The sequence below is a fragment of the Salvia hispanica genome, chromosome 1, assembly GCF_029641045.1.
Source record: "Salvia hispanica isolate PSC_SH4W2 chromosome 1, Shi_PSC_v1, whole genome shotgun sequence".
Taxonomy (NCBI): Eukaryota; Viridiplantae; Streptophyta; class Magnoliopsida; order Lamiales; family Lamiaceae; genus Salvia; species Salvia hispanica.
Genome location: NC_142692.1, coordinates 61,652,907 through 61,676,810, shown reverse-complemented (window position 1 = coordinate 61,676,810; position 23,904 = coordinate 61,652,907). Strand labels below are relative to the sequence as shown.

General features: G+C 36.7%; 3 protein-coding genes, 1 long non-coding RNA gene and 2 pseudogenes across 5 annotated transcripts; 2 read left to right on the top strand and 4 right to left on the bottom strand.

The window, feature by feature from the left end:
• On the top strand, positions 1-1,348 carry LOC125222462 (uncharacterized). Of its 2 annotated transcripts, none has more exons than XM_089057872.1 (4): positions 1-516; positions 584-697; positions 759-980; positions 1,063-1,348. In XM_089057872.1, the coding sequence occupies exons 1-4, from the start codon at positions 163-165 to the stop codon at positions 1,189-1,191; spliced, it is 819 nt and encodes a 272-aa protein (XP_088913998.1). In that variant the 5' UTR covers positions 1-162; the 3' UTR covers positions 1,192-1,348. The 2 variants fall into 2 exon arrangements, with proteins under 2 accessions (XP_088913998.1, XP_047981052.1); XM_048125095.2 differs by having other exon boundaries at positions 6-516; positions 1,051-1,348.
• Positions 1,349-1,368: 20 nt separating this feature from the next.
• LOC148934319 (uncharacterized) lies at positions 1,369-1,850 on the bottom strand. The gene is made up of 2 exons (XR_016130154.1): positions 1,772-1,850; positions 1,369-1,669 (listed from the first exon to the last, which is right to left on the bottom strand). It is a non-coding gene; the product is annotated as an uncharacterized LOC148934319 (long non-coding RNA).
• A 13-nt stretch (positions 1,851-1,863) lies between these two features.
• LOC125220277 (uncharacterized) lies at positions 1,864-5,039 on the bottom strand (annotated as a pseudogene).
• A 1,193-nt stretch (positions 5,040-6,232) lies between these two features.
• Positions 6,233-11,601, bottom strand: LOC125222461 (nuclear poly(A) polymerase 1-like). The gene is made up of 12 exons (XM_048125094.2): positions 10,978-11,601; positions 10,362-10,439; positions 10,171-10,278; positions 9,581-9,643; positions 9,348-9,509; positions 8,669-8,782; positions 8,526-8,588; positions 8,078-8,407; positions 7,741-7,905; positions 6,748-7,623; positions 6,585-6,658; positions 6,233-6,497 (listed from the first exon to the last, which is right to left on the bottom strand). The coding sequence occupies exons 1-12, from the start codon at positions 11,068-11,070 to the stop codon at positions 6,452-6,454; spliced, it is 2,172 nt and encodes a 723-aa protein (XP_047981051.2). The 5' UTR covers positions 11,071-11,601; the 3' UTR covers positions 6,233-6,451.
• Positions 11,602-21,240: 9,639 nt separating this feature from the next.
• On the top strand, positions 21,241-22,028 carry LOC125217921 (sec-independent protein translocase protein TATC, chloroplastic pseudogene; annotated as a pseudogene).
• A 263-nt stretch (positions 22,029-22,291) lies between these two features.
• LOC125224399 (putative histone chaperone ASF1A) lies at positions 22,292-23,492 on the bottom strand. Its single transcript, XM_048127796.2, has 2 exons — positions 23,290-23,492; positions 22,292-22,923 (listed from the first exon to the last, which is right to left on the bottom strand). The coding sequence occupies exons 1-2, from the start codon at positions 23,396-23,398 to the stop codon at positions 22,466-22,468; spliced, it is 567 nt and encodes a 188-aa protein (XP_047983753.1). The 5' UTR covers positions 23,399-23,492; the 3' UTR covers positions 22,292-22,465.
• Between the last annotated feature and the right edge of the window lie 412 nt (positions 23,493-23,904).

The window sequence follows — 23,904 nt, the reverse complement described above, 5'->3', positions numbered from 1 at the left end:
AGAAAACACTTTTTCTCCCTAACACCTCCAAGAATCAACAGTGTTTGCTTCCTTTCAAAAACCACTTTTAATTCAAAATTTTCATAAAACATTTCATCTCTCCTCATTTACACTCTAGTGGAGCCTCAGAATTGAAAACACTGAAGAGGCTAATTAATGTGAATGATGCCTCAAGTGAATAGAGAGCACAAGAGAGGCAGAAAACAAGAAAGGCAACAGCAAGTAGCCAATGGAGCTGAATCAAGAACCCCTTCCAAGAAGAAGAGGTTCATGTTTGTGAAGCTTAAAGGGCTGGGTTGTAAAGGGGCGCCGATGACAGCACCGGCGATCATAAGGTCGGCGGCTGAGTGGGAAGCTAAGGGTGCAAGAAATCAGAAGAAGAGGAAACCTTTGCATAATCGACGGAACCTGGATAATGTTGTCGTTGATGTTCCTGATGTGTGTTGTACGCCTCCCGGAATCGGCATTGCTTCGGACGTTGCACCTCGAGCTAGGAACCATGCACCACAGAGAAAGGTATGGTGGATAGTGATTTTGTTATTGTGATCATCAAGCTAAAAAGTATGTGTGATTGTTGTTTTAGCATTTGCGAGAAGCACGAAGAAACGATGATGATGCAGCTGCTGAATTTCCGGGGGTTTTATCAGTCGGGATCGGGTCAAGAACTTCTCACCGTTCTGCTGAAGAAATCATTGAGGTATAGTATTATGATTCTGATTGACATAGTTTATCCATTGACACTGTAATGAGCACTGCAGATGCTGATGGCCCGACAAGCTCTGCTGCCCGGAAGAATACTCCGGCAACGTGACCGGTATCAGGAGTGGAGGCTCGACGTGGATGATATGTCGTATGAGGAGCTGCTTAATTTAGGCGACAAGATCGGGTACGTAGGCACTGGGTTGCAGGAAGCAGAGATATCCAACTGTCTGAAGAAATTCAAACATATCAACAAAGACTGGGAATGCAGCATTTGCCAGGTGAACGCACTAACTCTTGCTTTCTCTCTCATCCTTCTCTCCCTCCTGTATTGATGTTCGAATTGTGCAGGAGAAATGCAAGGTGGATGATGAAATAGGAATGCTTGAATGTGGTCATCATCATCATGTTGAATGCATAAAGCAGTGGCTTCTACACAAGAATGCATGCCCTGTCTGCAAATCTGCTGCCCTGCGTGACAAGTCTAATTGAGCAAAGGCTGTTTTTCGACCTTTGTGTGCCCGAAAGATTTCTCACCTTTTTTCCATGACTTTTTACTTGTGTGCTTCTGGCAGAGATTGCCTATTGTAATGCATAATTAAGCAGATTTTGCTCCCTATATCATAATTCAATATTTTGCAGCAAATAATCTCAACGGCACATGTTAAATTTCATTAGATAAAAACATCCATCATAAATATAAGAGATGTAGTACTACATCATTTACAGGCCATTCTAGTTTACACTGGCCGGCTAAAAGGGGAAACAGAAATCAAGTAGTGATTTTGAAGGACAGAGTTGAAAGCATGGCTGCACACTAGAAAGTAAACCACAACAAAAGCTGCAGGTAATTTGTTTCATGTCGGGTCTCAAACGTTCAGAATCCTCTAGGAAGAAACAGCATACCACAAGCCACTACGTCGTAACGGCTTAGAAATTGGATTATACAGGGGTATATTTGTTCAACGGCCTGCAGGTATTAGGTAAAAGTTTAAGCAATTAAACCCGAGTCATGGACTTATGAGATAAGACACCTAACGATTAAGTGAAGAAGACAGATTAGTGTACAAACCAGTCGTCCTCCCACTAGATCATAATGAGCATAATGTGGACCATTAGGTTCTCCAAATACTTTATAGGTGACTATGTGCTCAGGAATGGTCTTTACGGTCTCTGCATTATATTGACAGGTATAAGTTAATGCATATGGCAAGTATGCTATGTCTGACAAGATAAGAAACTAACCATATACAGCTTCTGTGGACATGCCAGCAGCGATGAAATTCTATTGAGAATGTTGAAATTACTGCTTGGTATTACAATTTTTATTGAAGTGATTACACAGAGAGCTTCCACATGTTCAATAGAAAATTAGCTGTGATACCAACTACCAAGGCATAGGTGATGCGTTTGGGCTTTTTGTTTTACAAGTAAGCTCTCTTGTAGTGTAAGGAATAACAAGATATTCAATAAAAGTCTAGCTAAACTAGAAGCATCTAACATATTAATTCAATATGAGCCTAGCTAGCTACACTAGAAGCATCTAACTATGGGCACAAAGACTAGTTCAGAAGGCCATTTTAATTACTTATAATGAAAACAAGAACTTCGAAAGAGTTACGGTGACTCACAAAAGTTGTGAGAATGAGCTTCTTTAACAGCTCAGGGTGCATCATGTCCCGGGCTGATATCAGGTCATTCATCCATGATAACGCATAAGGCGGACTAGAAGTAAGAGGATAAGCCGCAGATAGCAATGCTCCTAGAGGAACAACAGGCACATTGAGAACCTGAGCAGGATCAGCCTGCAGCACAGTGTCACATATACAAATAGAGGATGGGGTAGAGACTCACGTCCAATCAACAAAAATGCTACTTACAGAGGAATAAGCAGTTTGAGAGATGATTTAGAAGATGTGTAGTCAAGTGACGAGGCCAATGTAACAACGGCAGCTAATCCGGGATCTCTTCCTTCTGAGCCTTTGAAAATCAGTAACTAATAAATTTGTTCATCTCATCATCAACAACAAAAATGTCATAATATTGTTATAGATTACATATAGGTGATGAAACGTCAAACTGTCAAACATTTCAAAAATCAACAAAAAGTTAAAAGACTAACAAATATAGCATCACAAAAACTACCCATGACTATAGCCAGTCCAATGAGGGGATTATCACCCAAGTAATTCATGAATAAAATGAAACCCGAAGTTATATTAGTATGAAAGCGACTGAACGACAGGCTAAAAGGGGCATGTATCATGTACACCTGAAGATGGATAGAGCCATGATACTTTTACAATTGAAATTGATTGACAAACCGGATTATATTGCTAGGAATTGAGCTTGCGTCTGTTATTAAATATCGGAATATACACCATACATCATCTTTATTCAATGCATCAATCTAACTTACTGTATCGTGCTAGCATGGCATATAGTAAAATTCCGCCCATGGAATGGCCAATAGCAAGTATCCGGCCATCCTTTCGTTTGCTTTGTGCCCTTATGTATTCCATCTGCGGAAATACGTAACAAGAGAGAACATAGAAACATTTTTTAAAAATAAGCAAGATATAGGAACTAAATAAACAATATAAAATATGGCACCTCAGCGCAGCAGGAACATCCTCTTCCAGGTGATGATCAAAGTCCCAGTCATATTTGACAATTAAGTCCAACTGCTTCTCGAGATCTTGTAAAGTTTTTGTTAGACGCTCTGAAAGATCAAAAAGTTGAGGCGAAACAGAACGCTGAGCTTCATCAATGATATCAACTAATTTTTGACTTAGATCCCTAATCTGGCTAGCAACACCAGAGGATTGCCTCCTTTCCAGTAAACTCATAATGTTTTTCCTTACTTCACTAAAACGGTCATATATAAAGGAACCCTCCAAGAGATCATCTGATATTCGGTCAAAGAATTTTGCTGACATGATCTTTGATTGACTCTCACTAAGAAAGCCAGAAAGTGTTTGTGACAAGCGTGTAAAAGTTTGTGTCAATTCCGTCACCAGTCTACATTCATCCCATGCTGTTGCGAGCCCATTTAGTTCTTCATTGACCACAGAATTTTCAGATTTTTCTGAGCAACTCTGCACTGAGGTTGATTTCTGGCTGGCAGGGAGAGCACCATTAGTATTCTCTGCAGCAGTTTCCATTTGTTCAGATATTGCATGAGAAGTCTTACTCTGCACTGTCAGCAGCTTCCATTTGTTCAGATAATGCATGAGCTGACTTCTCAACATCCTCAAAATCCGACCCTTCCTGCCCCTCGAACTTCAAATCCTTGGTCACACATATAACGGGCAAATGAAGACTGCATATGTTAAGTATAGGCATTAGTTTTCATTTGTCTTACTCTTCTTCTCTCATTTCCAAAATACATATATCATATCCCCTTCTTAACAATAAATGGCTACGGTAAAGTATGTTAGATAATAACTAGAGGAGACGGTAATGAATCTTGATTCCTGCCTACTTATATGTAAAAATTATTACATTAAGATCTTATAGTTTCAATGAGGAATCAGAATTGTCTATATTTCAATCTTATAAGCATCCCCCCTTGAAGATTGCTCCATTCATATACAAAATTTGAAAGAAGGTTACTGATGCAACCTTTCTCCATTCAACTGAAACCGTACATGTCATTGTGTCATAATTCAAACGTTAAACCTTCAAGGACATATTTTCCAAAATCTGCATACATCCATATCTTACCAACAGTCGGCAATACCTATAACCACAATGATATGTCACGTCGATGAGCAAAAGAGGAGTAAACTAACCCCAGGAGAAAGATCATATCCAATGGCATTCGTTCCAACACCAGATAACAGCAGAAGTGGATGATGAGCCTGCTTCCAAATAAAATTAACTTGAACTTAAATTCCATTCTAACTTTCTAAGACTGATAATCTCTTCTATTTCAGTACTTATATTACCAGTAAAAGCCAAAAGCTATCTCAATTCCACATATTTGCAAATTTTAAGATTCACGACCTCAAGTTCATGAATTGTGTGATAATGATCAGAGGAAAACGAGAAAGTAGCTAGAGTATTTGAAGCTCCTCTCTCCTTTCTGAAGACATAGAATCACACCACTTTTAGTCTAGCTTTGCTGACGATCTTCCATCAAATGTGCAAATTCTTGGTGCAAATATTTCTGCCTTAGGATATATCTTTATGGTGAGACTTTGGCTTCTCCACTTCAAAAGTCTTAAAATGCTCTTGCTTTTAATATTGTGCATGAGAAGTCTAACTCGTGATGAAGTGGTTGATACCATGGAAACTGTTCCCGAAGCAGTTCCAACTGTGTTGACAGAACCACCCATTGAGGAACATTGTGCTTATTGTCATTTTCATGCAAGGTATTTATTTGTTTCATATTCATGATATAAGTGTTGAGTTTTTTCGTAAATTCTAATTTTCTCTTAGCTTGTTGTCCCATTGTGCTTATTTCTCCAGTTCCAGACAAGATTAAGATGTTGACACTACTACCCTTTTTAGAAATCTCATAACTGCATAGGATCTTGTTCACTTGAGGTATGGAAGATCTCTCAGTATATTCATAGTGGAGGCATGGGATCTTATTTCTTGAATAGTTATATACCGTTTTGACAGTTAGCTCTACCATTCTGTTATTTATTGGCATTATCAAGTTTCAAACCTCACAGGCACAGTTGGCTTCTGTTCTGGGGGGATATGGTTATGGCAAGTAGGCTCTTGGAGCTTGCATTCTCACAGTCTAACCGTCACACAGTTGAAGTTGTCTCACGACAACAGCTTTCTTTTCTCCATTTTCTTTCCATTCCATCTAAAATTTGTCTAGTTGGATCCTAATGTCTTTCAGTTACATTTCACAACAGGTGAAGACGAAGTAAGTCACGAGCTTCTTGTCCCGTTTGGCCCTGAATTTGCCACTGGTTCGAGAGATAAGACAGTGAAGATATTGCAACTGGTAAATGGTTCGTCAGTTAAGGTGCTCATGACTCTGCCAACGTTCCAGAGCAGCATTACCGCACTATCTTGGCTGGGTTTCGACAGCCAGAAGAGCAGTGGGAATGGAGAACGGTCTCGTGGAACTATGGACTCTCTCCAACACCAGAAACCAAGATGGCGGTGTTGCAAAACCAAATGCTGCTCTTGCACTTCGTTTTGACCTGTCCGTATGTCATGTTTCTGCAGTTCCCCGGCTGAGGTGGCGGAACCCGACAAAGGGTGAAGATTCCACAAGCGTGCAGCGTGGAGCTAGCTGATCATTGTGTAAGATTGTTTCATGTATATGTTTAGCATTCAATAGATTGATGTTTCGTTTACATATAATGCTTGATCAAGCTTTTGTTGTTTCTCTTCGTTTGGTTTCCAAAATTCTCAAAGTTAAGTTAATTCATCATTTTCCATATATGTTCAGGAACTATTTGTCAAGCTTATTCTTCACTTTAACTTGCTATAAATCTACTCAAAAAGAGAAAAACATAAATTTTGAAACTGAACCTGAATTCTGTCGAGAGATGAGTACAAGGAATTAAAAGAGCAATCAATTAAAGAGTAGTCGATTTTCAAATTGTACATCTCTTTATTTATAAAGGTGACATAATCCGCAACACTGCTGAAACTGTATAATTTACAACATTCCGCTATTCGTGAGCTCGAAAAAAAAGGACGAGTTTTCAATATTTTACAAGACCTCCGTCGTACCATTCCCTTCCTCGCCCTCAAGAGGTCGTTTCATGATTGCACAGACTCATGCACTGTTACCAGTTGCCTTAGGCAACGAGGTGAAACAGAACCTGCAACACAAACAGTGACATAGTACAAGCTGCACAATAGATCCTCGTGATTTGAGATAGAATTATTAAATTTCCATAGATGGATACCTGATAAGCGGCTTCTGAGCTGGCACTTTTGCTGCTGCAGACGCAATTGCAGTTGATACATCCAGTTCCAGCGGCTACATACAACACGAAAATGTCAGTCCGAACATAAAAAAGGAAGAAACATGAAATGCATAAGAGTATAAAAAAGGTCAGTCAGCAAGACCTCTAGCTCCTCTAAGTCGGCCTTGGCTTGAAATTGAATAATGGAGGTGGTGCCATTCCCTGCCATTGCTACTTTTACACATTGCTTGTCTGGGAACAACTCTGGTTGTGTAACTCGTTCTGCCTCCGCATTGTTCTCGGTTTCACTCTTCAACAAACCTTCGAGCCCATCAAATGCTTCAGAAGAATTCTGGTGAATGGGAGGAATCTGTGCAGAAGACTGCTCAATAACAACATGTTTCTCCATTGCCATTGGAGTAGGGAAAGCACCAGCAGAAGCTGAAGGTTCAGCAGTGCGCTCGCTTTGATCAAGTCCAGGAATTCCCTGGGCAAGTGGAGAGATGTTCCCAGCAACTCCCTGTTCACTTTTTGGGGTACTAAAATCGGTTTCGATTGGTTTCTTTAAAATCATTTGATCAAATGAAGTTGCATCACTGGTACATGCACCGTTGCTTGAAGACTCTGTTAAGCTAGTTCCTCTCTTGGGGGGTTCATCTAGTTTCCTCCTCTTCCTGCTGACAGCAGCATCAGTTTGGACAGGGCAAGATGCAAGTAATTTCAGAATTGTCCGACTCTCGGATCTTTTTTTAAGGGGAGAAGGCCGGACTCCACTGGGGAAGACAAAGATAGGTAGGTCCTTCCGTTTAACATGGCACACATGGATTAACATTGCCGGCTTCCAGAATGAGTATGCATATACATCGCACTTAAACTCCTCGACTGTCATCCTTATATCAAATGGCTGAGCTTCTTGAGGATTAGCACCTTGCTTCCTCCGCAACCCCATGAAATAACTATGGTGAAATGGCTTTGATTTATCAGAAATTTCACCAGGGTGTGGATGGCACTGAAGGACCCCATTAGTGTCCCTTTCAATCTGTGAATGATTCTCAGCAAAATTAGTCAACAGATGGAAAGCACTGGTTACTCAAAAGTACTGATTTAACATCAAACAACTATGAGAACAAAAAAGGTATACAAATTACAACAGCACCTTCAATGTAAGCAAACGTTTCCTGGACTCAACCCAACCTTTCCAACTCATCAAGTCTTCATCAGTCTCTGCTGATATGTCTATCTGCAGATAATTTGTGTACGCTTCAAAGAACAAGAAAGAATCAAAGAGAGTCTCCCAGCTAAGCTTGTTTGATTCTATTTCCTGCCATACACAGTTTGAAAAAACTTAGTGACATATTAAACAGAAGAATGCATCCTGAAATCACAAAGCAGAGGCACAAAGATGAGAGGAATGATGAAAAGCAATAGGAAACCAAGCTAAGCTTGAATAGCAAACATCGAAACATAACTAGGGAAAAAATGAATTATAGTACCTCACATATCTCATTTCCCCTATGAAATTCTTCCATCATGACTTGCAATGTACTTGTTGAGACATTGTAGCTGGAGTTCATGCAGGGATATGCAGGAGTTATTATGGGCATCACATGTGATCTGTCCTTGTAATTTCTTCTAGGATCCCAGAATGAAAGTCCTAAAGATCCTTCTTGAATTGGACACAACATTACAGGATTTGGCCACCGCCACAAATTGTATACCCTAAAAAAGCGGGATACCAACATGCTCGGCAGAGCATTTGGGTATAGCTGGCAGATACGGGCAACAAGCAATGCCCAATTGATACCACCAAGGAAACCAGTAACCTGGCTAGCAGAAAAGCAGTTTAAGAGAAAGAGTACACAGTAACCCAAATGCTTGCATACACTATATAAACACAAGAGATAAGAAGGGGAAAAAAGCAAGCATAATTAATTTCCTCACATTTGAATAAACTCCACGCTGCTTCGCCCACAGCCTCATACATCGTAGTGTAGTACGGAAATTCTAAGGATGACACGACAATTTATAAATTATTCTCAAGGAAATCATTTCAACAAATAATCCAAAACTGTACAAATAACCACCTGAATATTTGGGACCAGACGCAAGATTTGATCTGTTACTCTACAACCATTGAGACTTCGAACAGTCTGGTCATCCACATTTTGGAGAATAGATTCTTGAGAAATATCCAAATCCTGAAAGCATTAGCATGAGATAGAAAAGGATCAGATTAATTCAGAAAGGCACTTCAATAGCCTTTCACAAAAGATATCAATATCAAATATTTTAGGTATTAAGACTGTTCAGAGACATCATATCACCAGAACAAACACAAGACATAGAAAAACTTGATTGCAAGAACAGATGCTATGGGGAGAGAATTAAAATAAAATAGAAACTGTCTATGAGAAAGCAAAAACTTAGTGCATACTGATTAAACCAGAGTTGTTTTAGTTTGTTTTTGTGCATCAGGTCAGCAAATATACCAATAAAAGGAACCATATGACATGCTAGAAGGCCTCAAATCAACATTGGCCAATTAACAACGGTTTGGGTTCAAGGATCCCCATACAGGACCCAAACTATTAGCTGCTACCATGGAAATATCAACTGCCAATAGCACATTCCAGAATCCATTTCTAACTACGTAGTCATATAGGACTTCAATGGGCGCTAACAATAAAATGTTAAGCAAAGAAACATAAAATAATAAGCAGTAAACCCATTGATACATCTTTCATGAGAAGAGAAGATTCATACTTCAGGGATAATCCACAGGGACACATTTGCATAAAGTAGATCTATAGAGACACCATTGAACTTGAACCTCATCACCGGTACATGGGCATCTGGTACAGAATGCAGCTCTTGTACTTCAGGCATCTCTGATAGCATTCTGTGAAGTTCACCAAAGAAGTCTTCCTGCATATAACAAAGGTATCATGTTCCTTTCAGAAAGCATACATTAACAAGATGTCAACCAAGAATCTTACATTTCGAGTGGCATATTTTGGTCCGACACACAACGTATCAATATCAGCACCAGGGCCATGTACCTATAAGTAGAAGAAAGATGCCAAATTTAATCCTCAAAGGCCTGTCTGGTAATCTCTTAAAAATTGTAACAACAATCTCAACGATAAAATCAGATAAAAATTCATACAATCATATATCCTTCAGAGAGTGTAATGTTATTGGCTTCTCCACAGTTATGTTTAAAAGCTTACCAAATTATAAAAAATCCATTGAAATCATCATTTAGCCACAAAAAGATTAAATATAAAGTTTGTTAATGCTTCTACATAGAACTTTTACAGTTCAAGATGATCATGTTCTTAAGATTCTTGGTAAGTAGAACAACATCTGGGTGAAGATTACGCTTACTAACTTTCATTTAATTATAAAGTTTTCATCTTGCCCAAGGATTTAACAGGCACTTTAAATTTGGATTCTTTTACCCGAAAAAAGTCATCTCAGATTAATCAGGTCAAACTGTTTTCCATTTAGAATAGTGCATAACGCTAAGGCAATTGTTGAATTTGAAAGAGAATTAAAAAAGCACGTAAAGGGATGGAATTCATACGCCAAGCCGGTAAGAACCAAATGTGAAAATCTTTGCATTCGCCTCTTGGATTACTGATCCATTATAACCTCTAACTAGGCTAACATTCTTCACCCATGTCTTCACAATCTGTGAATTAATCCAACATCAAAATTCGTACTTGATAACCGGAGGTCAAACAAGTAAACCATTTGAAGTTTATAAAAGGTGACCTGGTCTAATCTGCCAAGAACTTCCTCTCTTTTGATAGCTTCGTCGCGACTTTCATACAATCCCGCATCTACAAGAAACTGGCAATTCATACACAAGAGAGAGCCATTAGGCTAAACCAATAAAAGAAAAAGGTAAAACAGAAAAGGAAAAAACAAGTACATGAATGTTCAAAGAATGATTACAAGTTCTAGAATCTAGACTACAGAAAAAAAAAAAAAAAAAAAAAGCAGCCATGAACAAAACCAGCTATAGCTTCTTTCTTTCTACCCTCAAAAGAACATTGGCCTCAGCACAAGAAGCGCTTGTGCAGAGTTGGGCTGGTAAGTAGTATAATACTACAGTTGTAGAGTTATATAGTTGCACTTGCACCAACAAACTAGGCTCAACTATAGAGAGTTTTATCTCTTTAACACAATTCATATCATTGTAGGAAAAAGGTCAGAAATGCAATTTTTCATTTTCAACCAAATAGCAAACGTTCATAGTGTCCTTCCTACCTTCTCTAATTGCTAACTAAAACCATCTATTACAGTTTTTAGGAATTTGATTACTAATGTAAGGTTTGAAACTACAAATTCTCTCTACAAAATACTCTGAGCAGTGTAAATAACCAACCTTTTCTAAGTCACGAGTCTTAGAAACATCAGACTCTGAAGGGCCACCAGTCGAGATGGGCTCCGATAATCCAACACGAGTTGCAGTAGCCATAGCACTTGATCCTGGGCTACCCGTTAACCTGTTCCTTTTATATTTGTTTCTTTTGTTTCTTTTCTTATTTTCAATAACAGTTAACAATCAACTCTAATAAAAACACATAAACAGCAATTAGGTCATCGAACGATCAATCAACTGGAAAAAGTAAATAAAAATAAAAGCAGTATTCCTCAATTTTTTTTATTGAATTCCAGATTTGCTACAAGGGGTAAGAAAAATACAAGCAGAATTGGAGTAATAGATAAACTTCTCCCTCTATTTTTCTGTTTCTACAATACAAATATGCTGTAGCTGAAATTGAAAACGAGCGAAACCCCCGTAATCGATTTTATATCTAGATGAGGCCTTCGGTCTTCTGGAAACAGTATAGATCTGTAAATTCGATTGAAAACTCTGGAGCTGGAAACGATTCGCACCAACAATTTAACTGCGCACGCCTGTGTGTATGTGCGTGTGGAGAAGAAGAGCTGAGAGAGAAGACGCTTGTCGGAAGAGAATTGGGGAAGAATGCAGCGATGATCAGCTATTTATGCACAAATAATTGGTGTCGCGTAATATATAAGCGTACTTCAACTGTTGTTTTTGGGCCCATAAATTTGTTGGCCCATTCCATATGTTACATACTTCTATTACTTTTCCGTACATAGTTCGTTCTGATAAAAAAAGTGTGTAAACGAAATAAACTAATACCTATTTATTATTTATAATAAAAGTAAAAAAAATCATGAAGTTTAGTTAAATTTTTCCTTACAAATTTGAATGACAAATTACAAAATTAAAACATTCCCAATTTTTTCATGGAACCAAATTTGGGTTAGAACTAAAAATAATTCAAATTTATTGATCTAAATTACTCCCTTCATCCCACAATAAGAGTCATTTTTATTGTGGGCACATATTTTAAGAAATGTAAAGAATAGCATGTTGAAAAAGTTAGTGGAATATGTATATTAGTTTTATAGGGAGTAATAAAATATGAGCGAAGAGAGTTAGTGGAATGTGTGACCTACTTACCATAGTAAAAATGAAGTGTGGCGGACCAAAATGGCAAAATGTAACTCTTATTATGGGATGGAGGGAATATTATTTTGTAACAACTTTATAATATTAAATTTTAGAACAAATGGCAAAAAAATTACTATAAAATTTGGTCAAATTTTCCCGCAACTTTAAAAACTGACCAATTATATCATAACTTTGACATTTTTTACAATTGCCCCATAACAATAATTTCATCATGTTACGTTTCTAATTTATTGATGTAATACGTATTTATGTAAAAATTAAAGACATGATTGACTAAATGTATTAAATAACGTCATTTAAATAGCTGAATGTTTTGTCATAAGAAACCATTCGTTTGCCAAAAGAATACATAATTTCTTCCAAATCATGGACTATGAGACAACCGAGAAAAATTTCGAAATTATGATATAGTAATTGACAATTTGTAAAGTTGCACCGAATCAACCAAAATTTATCCAAACTTCATGTTTTTTTTTACCTTAATACCCTAAAATTTATGTATAATTATGAAAGTAATCAATAATGATTAATTAAAAATTGAAATCGATGATAATTATAGGGGTAACTATTACGCATAAATTCATCCCACACAATATAGAAAAATTTGAAACTCTCTCCGTCTTCAGATCCTCAAACACTATAGGATCAAAAGACTGTTGCTTTCAACGGAACCGTTGTCCATACCAAAACTCTGCATCAAACTATAGAAGAAGAGGAATATGAGTCGAGTCACTTTAGTGGCAGATTTAAAAGTATCCCAAAATCTTAAGCTATACCACGTTAGTTATTATTGCAGTGGGAGTTTCTTTATTTGTTCTTTTGATGTGTTGAACTTATTATTGATGTTTTTGGATTAATTTTTGATACCGCACTATTTAGATTATTGAATTTATTTAAATGGTTAGTTATTAAATGATTATTTTGACATTAATGTTATTTGTTAATGCTTGAGAAATGTAATTTGATTATCATATAGGCCAGTTTTTTTCTGAAATTCTTATGTTTAAGTTGTCAATATTCATTAAATTAATCTTTTTATATGCTATATAACCATAAATTAAATATAATATATTTTTCAAAGAGTTGTTTAGTTTAGAACTTCATTTATTATTTATAGAATAAAAATTTTAATTGATCAGTTTTATTGAATAATAAATTCTTTTTTTAAACATTTTTTTGGAATATTAATATACCACACAAGCACATGATTCAATGCAATAACATACTGGCATACACTAGTCATCAATTATTGCAACCCAAAATATTACTCTCTTTGTCCGTTAAAAATAGTCCTATTTCAAAATGGAATTTTTTTTTCTTACTTTACGAACTTTTTCTCTCTTCTCTTTTATTTTATCTACTTTTTCTTTCTTCTCTTTTACTAGACCAAGTTTTCATTAAATCTCGTGTCATCCACAAGGACTATTTTTTGTGGACAGAGGGAGTACGAAATACCGCACATATTGATAGGAATCACGTATGATTGAATGACAAATGTCATACGCCCTCCGTCCCATATTACTTGATGCGTATTTTTGGCACGAAATTTAAGAAAATTGTGTTTTGTAAGTTAAATAAATAAAAATAAAGTAGATGTTTTGATTTTAGCCAAAAAAGAGAAATGACTCAAGTAACTTAGGACATCCCAAAATAGAATACGACTTAAGTAACTTAGTAAAGAGGGAGTATGTTATATAAAAGGATTATATCTTTAACTTTTAAGAGAACTAGTATTACCTCCATTACTATGCACGAGTCATATGAAGGTTTAATTTGTTTTTAAAATTTGCTTATACATAACATTAAGAGAACTAGTATTACCTCCCATACTACTTAACGTGTAATATAATAGTACTATGTAGTAGTAATATTTTTAAATATTATACTTTTGTTATTCTACATAAAGAATTATTTTGTCACAATCTTATTGTAGATACTTCTCATCTCTCTTGTGTTCAATGAATTTAATGGAGGCCATACATTGTAGATCTTGCCGATCTACATGCCTACCGCCTACATACGTTGTACCTTTTGAATAGGTTGTTATCTTTTTACCGCTCTTCAATAGATTGTATGGTTGCATTAAGCCTTGGTTTATAGATTTACTATTTTAAAATCTTCCGATACACACTTTGCACATATTTTTTTATAAATTGGTTTACACATCTTATATACGTAATCCATTTTTTGAAAATATTGCACTATCACACTGAATAAATCTTGAGAATGTAATTCTTAATAACTTTACTCTCATATTTATAAAAATATCAAAATTTTAAATTTTACATTTAAATTCAAACACTAAACTATAAATATACTTTTTTTATACATGAAAGATATATAACGATGCACCTTTATTAGATCTATTTAGCGGATTATTTAGACAAATTCTATTCGCGTAATTATCTCACGTATCATGCTGATAACTCAAATAATAACATGCTTTAAATTAATAGAAACCTAAAACATGTTGTTCTAAGGTTTAGCCATCATACCTTGATGATTCTCCAAAGAATCGAAGATAGCTAGCGTCTTCTCCTCGTGAAGATCTTCAGTACAAAACCATGGATCTTCTGACTGGTTCCCGGACTGTGAACTGATATCAGGGTGAACTGATCTCACCAGCGCACTAGGACTTAAATAGAGAAGACAGAAATCCTTTCCCTCGGAGGAGAGAAAATTTCGACTACTACTAGGAGTAGGGGCCGAAAATTTTGAGAAAAATATTAGTGTATTTTCTGTCTCCTTTATTCTCCTATTTATAATTAGTCACATATTGGGCCCAGACATGGATCTATGGAAGGCTTTGGATATGGGCTCCTCCAATTAGCTTTTTACTAATTAAATTAAACCCAATTTAATATAAGCTTAAAATTGGAATATTACGAGCAGCCACTACAGAAGTAATACTGCACTCCCCATCCAAATCCGAAATTACAAGTACTTCGGGTTTCCAATACTTTATATTTATTTCCCGCGCTTAAGATAAAAACATCCATTAATTAATTATTGTCTGCTATGGACTTAATTAATTAATATCTTATTTATTCCAAGAGAGGACCCAACAAGAAAATCTTATTTATTATTCATAGAGTAGTTAAACTCCAACTAGCTAGGTTCCGAATAATAAAATTTTATTTCAAGCTTCTCTTGAGGATGTTATCAAACGAGACTCACCTCGCGCACGATTCAACATAATAGCAATCCTAGCACCGCTAGATATTAATCACCACTACCCAATATACCAGGCTTATTGGGTTGCGAAAAACCCGCACCATTTGGTAAGTCAAAGTAGTGCATAGTTAATACCGTATGCTCAATGCTAACGTACATTGATTGAGAAATAATTTACGAGACCTCGTCTTTCAGTAGATAGCATAAAGACTGTCTCGCTGTTAGATCCATTCAGTGCTATACCACACCAACGTCATCTTATTTCAGTAAGGCTTAGAAATAATCGGACTGACATTGCAACCTTTCACGATAGGTAGTCTAAGCCTATCTAGGTTGTGAAAATATTCTTTTTCTTTGTTTAGAACTGACCGTGTTACCTTAAAGTGAACGACGCCCACAACCGGTCTACTATAACAAAGATCTTAGACTTTGTTAAGTTACTTATACATTTAAATATGCAATAAACATCCATTAAATGTAAAACATAACATTATGACAAAAATAATCTGTTTATTCATTTGGAAAATAAAATGAGAGTTTTAACAGTATTCAATCACTCGAAAGGTGATTTCTAGTATCAAACTCTAACACTGCGGGCCTTATGTAAAAGATAAATGTATAATCTAATCATTCTTTTACTTATTAAACATGTTACACCCAATGTTAGGCCCAACATTATAATAACTCATACAGGGTTCTACTAATTCTTCATAGCAGTGCCTCTTCTTTGTTCTACCTTAGGGTGCTTAAACGGTTCTCCGGTTCTCGGTTAACCGGAATCGGAACCAGAACCGATCGGTTAATTGAGGAACCGGAACCGAAAAATCCGGTTCTGGTTCCGGTACCGGTTCCAACTTTTTAAATAACACCGGTTCCGGTTCGGAACCGGAACCGACCGGTTCTTAACCGGGAACCGGATTATAATTCAATTTTATTATAATTTAATATACTAAAAAATCTAATTTATTGAATTAATTTTGAATTAAAGTAAAATAGTTTGAAACATTGAGTGATTTTTAGATTTAAATGTTTAATCTGTGATACTTTGAATCTGCAATTATTTTCCTAATCCATTTTTTATGAACTAACTACAATGAGTAGAACATCATAAGTTTGTTTTTAGTTTTCAAAAGAACTTATACAAATACAATATCATTTCATATGATATATTTATTACAAATTTATGTAACAATTCATTTAACATACGATTTTAACATATTTGTGAATAATTTATTAAGTGTTCCGGTATAAACCAAATAGTCACAACAATATCAATTTGTATTGGAAATTCGAATGAATATACTATGTTTAGCCAAAAAAGGAAAAATGAAATTCAATTTTAAAACTCATTTTTTTATAAAAAAATTGCTAAAGTTTAGAACTCCTATTTTTGTATTAGTAAAAAATTGCTAACATAAACTAGTCCGACCCGACCTACTACACTTGACATCGTTCTTATCCATATATGAATATTATTGTATTGTTGGTTTGTATTTTGTGTATTTATTTTAATTTTTAGGTATTATTTGTTATAATTCTAGATGTTGGATTATTATTTTTTTAGTATTGAACTATTTAAAATTATAAATAAATTCGGATTAAAATTATAGATCGGTTCCGGTTCGAAACCGGAATCGACCGGTTCCGATTCGGAACCGGAATCGACCGGTTCTTAACCGGCCGGTTCCAAACCGGAACCGATCGGTTCCGGTTCCGATTCCAGTTCTTGAATTTATGAAAATTTAAAACCGATTAACCGATCAACCGGTCCGGTTAGAACCAGAACCGGCCGAATAAGCAGGCCTAGTTCTACCCACTAAATAATGTAGACTCACGCACATTCACACGTGATCACCAACCATTCCAACCCCTCACCAACTCATGCAACTTTAATTGATTCAAGGTTATCCAATTTTCCTTCTTCGTAATATTAGGCTATTATCTTCATGTAAAACTTATTTCTGCTTCCTTATTATCCGTCAAATCTAATAAGTTTGTAAGTATTTTACGGAGAAGGTATGATGACATAATTGAATTCATTTTTTCTTTGAATTTTTCATTCTCTTTTATCGACTTCCTCATCCTTTGCTTTATTGCCATTTTTATGAGTGCGGATTCACTCGAAATTATTTTGTGCAAAAAATTAAATTTCAAATTTTTTTATCCACAAAAATATTTCAGAAAGTAAAAAAAGATAACACTTTTTGTATGTCAAGGTATTGCTTACTGTTCTTCTCTCCTTTCTCTATTCTTCTACTCTTCCATTCTTTTACTCCTCTCATTCTCTTTTTGCCAACTTGAAAATCAGACCTGCATGGACCTCCAAGAATTATATGATTCTTATATTTAGATTTTATTGATAGAAGATTAATTAGTCATACCATTTTCTTAGGATGATCTATTGGCATCTGCTTCACTTCATTGCTTCTCACCTAGATCACTGCAAAAAGTCAAGAAGATGTTGTAAAATATATTGCAATGTCAATATAATGTTAATAATCTGGATCATGAATACAATATCCAAACGAAAAACAACTTTGATAAAAATTGAAGCAATATAACATGCTAAAGAACATAATAACTATGGAGTATATTACTTTTTGAGAGAAAAGTATTACAGTATAGTAAATTTGTTCACACGATTTTTTAATTGTGGTATTTATAGATGTTCAAAACTTGGTTTGTACACTAAATCAATGCACCGTAATTTATAGTGGTCTTTACATGCTAAATAAATACTCAAACCTCCTTTACTCACTCTTTTCTTCTAAAGTCATGTCATGTCTACCACTACCTTACCTGTCATAATGTCATTGTCAATAAACAAAAAAGACAGTAAAACGAAGAGTTGATAGTTAATAATATCTTTAGCAAATTTAGTTTCAGTGTATTATCATATCGTGTAAATGAATTGTGTATAGTACTTTATTTTAAAGCGAATAGGAATTGTGAGCAGAGAGCCTGAGGGGCCCGACCAGCAGCAAAAGGAGGAGACTAGTGACGAGGACTATATCTCCGAAGAAGATCTGACCTCGGAGGAGGACATGTCTCTGGTGGAGGAGGAGAGCTGGAGGCTAGTCACCACCAGTCGAGAGGGTCGAGTATTCATGGCAGGTGGAGCTAGACTATGACCTGCTGGAAAGGATGAAGTATTTCAACAACCAAAAATGGACAAGGACGACAGAAGCAAACAAGTAAAGTGCGGTAAAGTTCTTCACTTCCCTTCCCTCGATGAACTAGCAGTTCGTGAACCCTTTTTTATCAAATATGCATGCTATTGGGTTTGAGTGGTTACTGGGGAATGGGAACCCTAACATTCCTGTCCAATTAGCAAAGGAATTCTTCACCACATTCAGGTTCAAGGTCACCCTGATGCTGGCCAGTTTGCTTCTATGCTATCTCGATCCAGCCATTTCAATGACCCCATTCTCTGCCTCGTTCAACTTTACCTGAATCACAACCTCCTAGGTCAGACAAACTCTGCTGTCGGAACATCTATTACTGAAATATACACCTAGGATTTTGGACGGCATATCAATGCCATCTCATCGCCACTCACCCAGACAGGAACCTATCCCTGTGTAACATTCCGGGAGAATTTGTGCGCCACAATATTGCAATGATTGAAACGGATCATCTCTCCCCGATGTTCATGGCTGATCCTCCAGGCTTATTTGACATAAGCCTATTCACCCGCACGAATATCATCTCTATATAAGAGAAGGAGTTCCCCAATTCTACCCCATTTCTAGCTCGATCGGAGGGTGAATTCAGGCCAGGGAGATCCGACACAGGAGAACAAACAGTCCGAGCTGGAGAGGGCTGTAGCTGTAATGGTGGAGGAAAACAAAGAGACAAGAAACCAAGTGACGAGGTTGGCAAACTTGATGGAAAGCTTCATGAATAAATTCCTGGAGGGAGCTGGAACAAGCACCGCAGCAAACCAAGAGGCCGACCCACAAACAATAACCGGGGGGGGGGGGGGAGGGGGAACAGAGCAGGACAATGACCCCCGAGATGTTGAAGAAGATGGCAGCAGCGGCCAACCATAGGTCCTGTTTTGGTCATTTTATGCATTTTGATTAATTTGTGCGTACTTGCCACTTTCAAAAACTTTGTTGTGAAGGATGATACTTGTTGTTGTCAACTTATTTAGGGAGAATATGTTCTTTTTATTAACTGTGATAATTGGTGATGTCAATTAATTTGAGCGAATGTAGGCTTGATAGTGATACTTTGTGATGTCAAGTAATCTTGTTATAGGTAGAAACCCCAACCCCGAAGGCACCACTAATTACATAATAACTAAGGAATTCCTATAAATATAGGTGAGTAGTTTCATTTTGTACAAGTTGAGATGTAATTAAGTGTTTCGTAGTTGTTGGTTTTGGTAAAATATTTAGAAATGACAATATGTTAAGAGTCTCCGTCTCTTAACGAAGATCAATCTGCAAAACATACGCAAAATACCACAAATCCGGTGCCCTCAATGTTAGGGTCGGCGGTTGAAAAGATAAAACTGGCGCGGAGGTCTCCTCCGTCGGCAGTGGTTAGGGGCAAGTAATTTGGGCAAATAATTCTTCATTGATTGAAAGATAAAAATACTCCCTCCGTCCCAAATAATTCGGGTCACTTTGACTGGGCACGGGTTTTAAGAATTGTAATGAAAAGTGGGTTGAAAAAGTTAGTGGAATGTGGGTCCTACCTTTATATATTAGTTTTATAATAAAATGTGAGTAGGACACTACGAAAAATGGTAAAAGTGAAATTGGACAAATTATGTGGGACGGACCGAAATGGAAAACTGAGACGAATTATCTGGGACGGAGGGAGTAATGAATAGTCCTTTTTATAATCTACGGAAGCATCGGGAAGAAACCAACAAAGAAAACCCGAGGGAGCTTATAACCGTTCCACTCAACATAAGTTTAAATTAAAATAAAAAACAATATTCTATTCAAAAATAATAAAACAAAATACTCCCTCCGTCCCCGATTAAGAGTCACACTTTTCCATTTTGGTCTGTCCTCAATTAAGAGTCACACTTCATTTTTATCATAAATAGTAAGTAGGTCTCACATTCCACTAACTCAATTCACTCACATTTTATTATAAAACCAATATAAAAAATGGGTCTCATATTCCACTAACTTTTTCAACCATCTTTTCTTTACATTTCTTAAAACCCGTGCCCGGTCAAAGTGTGACTCCTAATCGGGGACGAAGGGAGTACTAAAATACTAAATCCGTCACCCCTGGGCGACGCTAACTCTGCAGCTGGTTAGGCGGCTTGAGCTGGTCTCTCGGCCTTACGCGATCCGTCGATGGTACTTTCCTTGGTTCTTTCATCGACACTTCTGGTTCCTCTCTCTCCATCTCACTCGTCGAGTCCTCCTCGACTGACGTGTTCTCCACCCTTAGCAGCCGTCCACTCTACCGTCTCCTCAGCCGTGTCCTCCGTCGTCGATGGTGGTGCGTTCGTAATACAATATTAATTAAAATATACATCGACATGTATATAACCTATTTGGATCGCCTAAATCTGTAAATTTAATGAATCCCTAACTTTTACCAACTTAGTTACGACTTACGAGGCTTTGATTTGTGACTAAAAGTTCAACAATTTTACATAAAATATGGCTCATTAAATCAAGAACTTCAATAGAATCAAATTGTTAGAAATGACGCATCAATGCACATTGATATTCCAAAATAATAATTTGGTGTTGCAATCACACTCTATTTTAAGCATCATCTAGAGTTTATGGCATTTACTTTTTTGCATTGAGTTCTTGTGTCTGCAGAATGTCTTTAAAGGATTTACGTTCTGATGTAAAGAATAGAATGTTTGGTTAACAAACTTATTCTGTTGCTTTTTTCCATCAATGTTATTAGGGGTTATTATTAATTAGACAATTTTCTAGTACCAATATTTATAAGTCTATACCTTTTATTGGCATAGACATGGTGAACAGTGAGTTTGATGATGGAGGAAATTTAATTTACAATTTTCTTTAGCCTAGTAAAGATCTTCTACCAGATGATAAAGAAATGAGTATATATGACCATCCAGAGGAGTCGAGAACGAGACTCTTCGTGTCAGTTTTGGCTGTTGGAGGTGCTATGGTTGGTTGTTTTGCATTTTCTAAAGAACTTATTATGTTTCTTGAAAGCCAGTGAGCGCACCGCTTTATATAGGCATCACTTTCTCTTACTACGTACTCACCCCAGCCCTGACGTTCTTTGTTAGTTACGAGGAAGGTCCATTGACCAATACTTCGAATTTGTCCACGTGCTCATGTTTAGTACTGGATTGTCTTTCCTGGTAATACCTTTTTTTGTGCATCCCTTTTCCTTGGCAGTAGAGACAAAGAAGAGATTATAAGCTTGACGGTGTTTCTTTATCATCTATGTGCTTGCCACATTCTGACATCTACCCCATTCTATTATGTCCTCGTCTAAGTCCTTGAATCGAGCATATTTCACAGTTTGATTCATAAAAAGCTGAAAACCTGATTTCCCATATTCAGTTTCCGGTTATACAGCTGCTTCTTGGACAGTTGGGTTGGTTTCGTCCGAACAAATGTCTTCGATATGGAGATACGTGGTTGTGGGTTCAGTGATTGGAGCAGCTGTACTCACACCATCGACAGATCCTCTTACTCAAATGCTCTTGGCTGGGCCCCTCATGGGTCTTTATTTAGGTGATGCGTGGACTGTTAAGCTTCTTGGCCGATGATTTTTCAGCTCACATAACTTCACCTTAGCAAGATATCCCAGAGTTATCTATACCTCTACTTTTCTTGTGGAATCATAGTTTGTTTTCGTGTTATTATGAGTTTAGAATTACAGTTGTTGTTCAAGAAGTTGGTTTGTATTCTAAATAATTTGCCCCCTTTGGAGCCACTTTTTAAAAGTATTGAGTACTATTTTTATAACGTTTTATTCTGGTTAATTACAGCTGCAAATTGTAAAATTTCTAGTACTATAAAATTTATGGAGGAAGAAAGAGTACTAAAAACTGCAAGATCTATCACTATGGATAAGTTGTTGAAAGTTGAAACAAATTAAATCAATTCACTTGTAAAAAGTAAAGCATGTTCTTGCAACAGGCTAATAAACAAGGCGCTCCTATGGAAAAACACGAATGCTCATACATATACGCGTTCCTTGCAAACAGCGTCATGCTTTAGGAACACTCGACGGAAGACTGGTTGGGAAGAAGCTCATCTCCCTTCTTGCTAGCTTCTGCAACAAACTCCGGCTGCTGTTCTTCATCTTCATTCTTTTCTGGACAGAAATTGAGTGGGAATTTCGTAACTCTAGGTTTATCAGCCAAGATGTTTCGTTGGACCTTATCGAGTAGAACCTTTTGAGGCGGCTCTGCTTTTAGCTGCTCGGCCTCATAGTCATTGTTCACATAGTATCCTACTCGGATAAATTCTTGGCCCTGATAGGAGCAAGTCAAGAGCAGCACAGTGACTCCAATAATATCTTCCTCTTGAATTTTGGATGGGTCCGGTGGGTCAGCTTGGAACACGAAACGGTAATTACCAACGTTAACAGGCCCGACAAGCACGCTTTCCAGGACTTGGTCGTATGTTTCATCCTCAGCTGATCCAACATAGATGAGCTTCCACTCTAGATCTGAGAAGAAATTTGACTTAATTATAAAACAAACAAATTGATCCATAGCAAATCTTCTAGTCTTTATCAATGACATTAATCATCTAATGAAACAATTGGAGCAATTCTCAGTCATAAACAGGGATTATTGATGTAAATAGCATTGATTAGATTTTACAGAATCATCAAAGGATATGTAAATGCTTTTAGATTCAACTAAAATGTTTGGCTTTTCTTCACTTTATTCAGATTCCAAATGCAATGTCGCAACATATTTAAGAATTCATCGACGACCTAATTTTGTGAATGAAGTATTTTCAGAGGAAAAACTTTCACCAGCAAAAAAATAAAGAGATAAAAGTGGTGAAATTGGAAAAATTGGTGTACCGTCTTCGAGGGGAGTGGAGCATTCGTATGAAATCTCGAATTGGAAAGGATCGACGAATGGAGCGGGATTGCTCAATACGGTGACGTCTTTCAAGTTGACGGCGCTCATGGTTTATCGACGGCAAGTTGAGCTTCAATCCTTGCGAATTTGGGGAAGAAACACTGATACGGAACCCTAGAAGTTGATTGTAAAAGAAAGCAAAGCTGCAATCACAAACAAGAATAGGCTATTTATAGAAATCTTTTATTTATTCACAAGCGCCATCAGTTTCTTGTTTGGCGGGAAAATTTAAATGACAACCGCGAAAACCAATCGAGATCTGCCAACGGAATTAATTTGGCAGATCACTTAATTTTGCATTTTTTACTGTGTGTTTCTGAATTTGGAAGTATTTGGTAATATTGTGATTTTAACTCGGGAATTAATTTGTCTGCTTTGTCGATTGTCCATGACTCACTTGATAGACTGTCATTCATGTCTTACCATCTCGGATTTATATTCAACGTTTTCAACCCGTGGGCTACCCCGAATAACACATTAAATTTAATAGTTAGGATTGAAACTTCTAGTTTGATAAAATTATAATTCAATTAGCCCGCAACCGGAATAAGGCT